Below are 6,196 nucleotides of genomic sequence, written 5' to 3' on the forward strand. Positions count from 1 at the left end.
TTATACCACGATACAAACAAGTTTCATACTGCCCCTGTGGCATAGTTACTGCCCCTTGACATGGCTAGTTATCACCCATCACTTTGTACATGTTGGTTCAAACAAAACATCTCTATTATTTACTGTCATCCTGACCTTATCTTTAGCCAGTGTCATTTAGTCAGGGTCAGTGTTTTCCTGTTATCCTTGGGGGATGTTTTTGTACTATCCTCTATATTGGAATGTTCTAGTACCACTTGATATTGGGATGTGTTTGTGTGAATGCTCTGTGCCTAGCACATCTTAGGAATGTGTATTGCAACAATAACAGCCCTGTTCTTGACAGATTCTGTGAGCAGGTCCTGCCCCTTGCTCACAGCATGTCTTTGCTTTATACCAGTAAAGCTTTGACTACTGCTTTAGCCCAGGCCTCCAGCCTCATACCAGGCCTCTGAATCAAGGGCTTATGTCTCAGGCTCTCTTCCTACTGCAATAACTGTTTCTGTTATTTTCAGTGCCTGGATACACACTTTGCTGATTGAGCACCACTGGAACAGAAACAGAGAAAGGTCAAGATTTTGCCAACCTTATTTACGTTGAACAATATGTTCTCCTTTAGGATAGTCAATGAAATCAAGGAAACTGCTTGAATGGAGTTACACCTGCCTCCAGAACATAATCTTGTTTGCCATTGGATCTTCATAGGGTGGACACCATTCCTGTGTATAGTCCTGTCCTATGTGTACATCATCTCCACCATCCTGAGATATGCTCTACGAAGTGGACTCTGAAACTTTTTCCACCTACACATCTCACCTGACCATCCTCCTCCTGTTCTGCATCACCTATGTTGGGCCCATCTCCAGCTTCTTCCTTGATAATACAGGGTGTTGTCCATGGTTTACAACACAGTGACCCCTCATGCTGAACCCATTGAGCTACACCCTGAAGAACCAGGATGTGAAAGTGGCACTGAGAAAAGTCTTGATGGGGAAATTGTATTTACAATGAAATTGCCAATGCTTTTCTGAAGGCTCTGTGAATATCACATGGGAACTAAGGGACTCTCCTTTTCTTATTTGGTTTTCTAGTCTCTGTTTAGTAGAAATGGTGAAAAAAATTACAACAAAAAATTGAAATTAGCATCATTTGGTACCTTCAGATGTTCCCATTTTTTTCATTTTTAGTGAAACTATGTATTGTACTTTATTATCTATTAGTTACATTAATTTTCAACAATTTTACATAAACTTTTATTCAAAATGGTTAGCATACAGCACATAAACATTGTTTTCCAAAATAAGATTTTTAAACAGAATTTTTCATTGCAATTTTGAGCTGAGTTGAAAATAATCCATGCATTGCCATGTGAAATGTAAATGGGTTTTTGTGATTTTCTCTTTTTGTTTCAAGAAGCTACAAATATGATAACCATTTCTGACACTTTGATGATGTTCTTTGGCCAAAATTTCTAATTTAAACTCAAACAAAAAATTGACAAAACATTAACATTTTCATGTGTTTCATTCTGCAGTTTTTGGACACTAGTTCAACTGTAACTGTGAATGCTACTGACTTCAAAGGAACTACTCCAGATTTGTACAGTTGAGTTACTGGTATCAGAACAAGAGCTGTGCCCAAATTACATTCTGTGAGAAAATATTTTTCTCTTCATCCTGTCCCCCAGCAATCTCCTCAGAGCCTCTTTCACCTCCTTGTTCCTCAGGCTGTAGATAAAGGGATTCAAGGTTGGGGTGATGGTTGTGTATATAAGAGCCAGCACTCTGTTGGTGTCTAGTAAATGAATGGACTTGGGTATTAAATAGATCAGGCCACAGCTCCCGTAATACAATGTCACCACAATGAGGTGTGAGGAGCAGGTGGAGAAGGCTTTGTGTCTGCCTTCAGCTGATGCCATCTTTAAGATGGTGGAGATAATAAAGGTGTAGGACACAACGATGAGAGAAAATGGAGTGAAGATGACTAGTATAGCTGCTGTAAACAACTGCATTTCATACAAAGGGATGTCAATACAAGAAAGCTTAATCAATGGGGGAATATCGCAGAAGAAATAGTTAATCTGATTGGACCCACAAAATGGCAAGGTGAAAACCCAGGCTGTCTGTACTAGGGACACCACATTACCCCAGAACCAAGAGAGAATTGTCAAGGAAAGGCAGACCCTCCTGTTCATGATGAGCCTGTATCTCAATGGGTTGCATATGGCCACATAGCGGTCATATGCCATGGCGGCCAGAAGGAAGCACTCAGAGATTCCAAGGAAGAGCAGGAAGTACATTTGGGCAACACAGCCCATGTAGGAAATGCTCCTGTTGTCTGAAAGGAAGTTCACCAGCATCTTGGGGACAGTGACTGAGGTATAGCAGATCTCCAGGAAGGATAAGACCCGGAGAAAGAAATACATGGGGGTCTGAAGGGCTGGGTCCATGGTGATGAGGATGATGAGGATGTTCCCCATCAGTGTAATGGTATAAATGGACAGATAGATGGAGAACAGCGGCACCTGCAGGTTATGGTGGTTGGACAATCCTAGTAGAATGAATTCAGTCACCGTGGTGAGGTTCCTCCTTCTTGATTCTTCTGCATAATTCATCTGTGGGAGACAATAAATACCCAGATATCATGTGAAGAAATGACCCACTGCAGAAAATAAGGAGAAATGCTCAAAGGCACACATAGAAGTCAGACTTTCAACTCCCATGGCCATTCCATGGGAGTTGGGGCCGAGATCATCAATGGTAATTCAGTGGATAACTTGCATTGATTTCTAGGGGTGTTAGGAACTTAAATACTGTTAATGATCTGGACTTTGGTGCTTGACTTCCTCAAAATCATCCTCAAAACTATAAGGGTTTCTTCTCCTTCTCCCTAGGGCAAATTTCCCATAGATGCCAATCTGGGTTAATTGATATGTGTTCATTCTAGTTGCGGCCACGAAATGAGAGAAAATGTCTCAATGAAAAGAAACATCCCCAAAATGTGTAGTTTCTGTTGAAAAAATCAGAACTACCTGTAAAAGTCCACTCAATTGGATAGAACGACACACAGATAGATCTATAGAAAGAGAAATAGATTAATAGATAGGTAGCCCAATTGACCAGTGGATAGATGGATAGATTTCATTAATCTCTTTAAATTTTATCCTCTTTCAAATTCCTTTAAGCATCCCACCTTTCCCCCTTCTCCAATAAGGACACACAATTTCTTATTGTTATAAATTCATCAGGAACATATTGACTACACTATGTTCTAATTGGCACACTATACGGACCCCGAGATAGTGTAGATCACCAAAGTTTCTTTGAAGTAGATGGATCCATGCTGATTTGCACAAGCTGCATATTTCCCCCCTACAGTCCCATCTGACTGGCACAGAGTTTTCTGCCCTGTTCAGTGATTGCCAAATAATAATATTGAGATTCTGTAAAAAGCTAACTTTCTGTCCACCATGACCAGGTGGAATTTTAAAGCACTTGAGGGCTTTACACAGAAAAATCAGAGGAGATGGGCAGGCCACTTCTCCTTTTTGTGCCTTAGTTTCTCCAGCTATAGAAAGGGATGATAAGTTTTACTTATCCCTCAGTGGAATTGTGAGTCTAAAATAATTCATATTTGTAGAACTCTTTGAGATCCTCAGATTACTGTTGCTATGGAAATGCAAAGTGACATTATTATTATCGAATCAAATTGATTTCTAAATAACTGTTGATAATTCCAATTCATATGGAACAGATTATGGTTTCATAATATATGGACCAGAGCCCATTTTGATTCTTTTTTTTTTTAATTTTATGAAAAGGGTAATAAAAAACTGGAGAGAGTACAAAAGAGAGGTAAAAAGTCTGATACTTTTTAATGGGGGAAGGGAATTAAAAATCTAAAGTATGAAGAAATTTACAAAGACCAGAGTATGTGACTATAGGGATATGAGGAAATGTAACAACTGTTTGCAGACAAATAGAAGGAAGTTAAAAAAAAAACAGAGCTGGTTGAAAATTTTCAGAGGAATGTTTTCCGTAAGAAAATGATGATTCGATAAAATCTAAATATTTAGATGGAATGTTTTGATTTTATCTAAATTGTCTATGGAAAATTGATATGGTAGAATAATATTGCTTCATGGTTATCATTTCAACGATAATCTAATCAAATTTATAGAGTCAAAATGAAATGTTTTAAGATTATTAAAAACAACAATTTTAATTTATTCAGATACAGTATTTCAGAATATTTTGTTTCACTAAAATAAAATCTTGAGATTTTGAATTTTTGGCCTGATTTAGGATTAAACCTAATTTTGAAAACTATGATTTTATGGTAGAACAGCTATGAAAAAAGAGAGAAGCCATTGTTCTTATATTTATTTCTAATAACAATAATGATCAAGAGTTAGCCAGTTCTTTGAACCCTTACTGATTAGCATTTGAATTGTTCCCTGAGCAATTCCACAGAAACCAACGTGCTCATTTATGGAACAAGGTCCCATTCAATGTGAAGCTATCACAATATGTCTCCCACCATTTACATAGCACCCCCCCACCCATCCACCAAGGACCTCTGAATAACTGACATCGGTTGGGCCAGTCACACAACCTCTGGCTGTGGCAAGTCAGTATTTACACCAATTTTGCAGATGGAAAAACTGAGGCACAGGGAAGCAAGAAGCGATTCTCCACCAAGGTCACACAGCTAGTCTGTGGAGGGACAGGAAGGGATTCCGGGTCTCATGAGTCACCCTAATCTAAGCACAGAACAGCCCCTGAATATACCCTATAGATATGAGAGTATACACTGCTGCAGAAACCCAATGATATGACTGATCAAACTGCACAGATGGAGGCCATGTCTATATAGAGAGACAGACAAAGAATTCATTTCATGCACTCACTTCCACAACCATCAATCCAGTGCCTTTGGTTGGTTCTCAAGATGCTCCATTCTAAAGACACAAGTAAAGGCTGCATGAATACAGAGGCTGCAGAGACCACAGCCTGGACAGCTTGGATTCCAGGAAAAAACCAACATCTATAAGGGATCACTTAAAGCCAACCTCTACAATCTAGCAAACTTTGCCACATGAGAAATCTCATTCATGTGTGCCTTTGCAAAATTGAGCCCTTGATAAATGTCTGATAAAGCAGACAGTCCTATCAGGTTGCTAAACACCACTAAAGTTACAGAATCAGGAAGTTCTGTGTTTATGATATGATCAGACAAAATTAAAATGTTATGGGCTAATTCAGTGTCTAAGATCTCTGGAAATCACTGTTTGCTTAGTTAAAGGGAATTGAAAGTAATTCAATAAAAGGAGAGAAAACACTTCATTAGTGTTAATTCTACCTAATCCTTTCCAGACAAATAATAAGATAACTTGATACAAACTCCCCTTGGCCTTCAACTTAACTTCACAATTGCCAGATTCTGCTGGATACAGAATTATCTGAGTCTGATTTACTAGAGGGATATGTTCTGGTTTGCATTACTTATTGGACATCTTTTCTTTAGTTATTTATTTGAATTGATGTAATACCTAGGAGCCCCAGTCATGGAATAGGATTCCATTGCGCTATGCTCCGGATAAATCCTGAATAAAAAGTCAGCCCTTCCCCCAAAAAGTTGCAGGCTAATTACATCATTTCCCAATCTTTTGGAAGATTTTACATTAGTATATGGAGCCCTGGGGATGGCTAGCATCAGGAACATCTGAGGATAGGCACCTGTTTAATTGCAGTTTTAAATTTCTTTGGGAAAGCAAGAAAAAGAAGTACTAAAGGGCTGATACTCAGCAGGTGAAAATTCTTTGTTAGAAATGAGAATCTGCCCTGGGTTTCTATACTGAGATTGTTCAAATCACAAGGGCAAAAGCAACATGCTCTCAGCTATGTTTTCAGTCCATGCAAAAGTGGATGCTAACCAAAATTTAGTCAGATCCAAAATAAGTTCTCCCTACCTCCAGCTCCTTATGCTCAGCTCTCTGCAGGAAGAAAGTGCGGATTTCTGTGATCTACTTCAGCCTTCTTACATAAACCTTCGGGAGTAATTATGCTGAAACCACTGTGCTCCGCACACCAGGGAATTTTATACCCATGTGTTTCCACTGCTTCTCTCTGATTCAGTTGCAAAAGTCTGCAGCATTAGGTTTTTCAATAGAAACTTTTGTCTTGTTCCTGGACCTTAGCATAAATAAAGCGATATA

General features: G+C 38.8%; 1 protein-coding gene across 1 annotated transcript; it reads right to left on the minus strand.

Annotated features, from left to right (window-relative positions):
- Nucleotides 1-1,621: 1,621 nt before the first annotated feature.
- Nucleotides 1,622-2,624, minus strand: LOC113408195 (olfactory receptor 10A7-like). Its single transcript, XM_026661323.1, has 2 exons — nucleotides 2,614-2,624; nucleotides 1,622-2,564 (listed from the first exon to the last, which is right to left on the minus strand). Exons 1-2 carry the CDS (start codon nucleotides 2,622-2,624, stop codon nucleotides 1,622-1,624), a joined length of 954 nt encoding a protein of 317 aa, XP_026517108.1.
- Nucleotides 2,625-6,196: the final 3,572 nt, after the last annotated feature.

This window comes from Terrapene carolina, unplaced genomic scaffold, assembly GCF_002925995.2.
Source record: "Terrapene carolina triunguis isolate 2854851 unplaced genomic scaffold, T_m_triunguis-2.0 Scaffold1000, whole genome shotgun sequence".
Lineage (NCBI taxonomy): Eukaryota > Metazoa > Chordata > Testudines > Emydidae > Terrapene > Terrapene triunguis.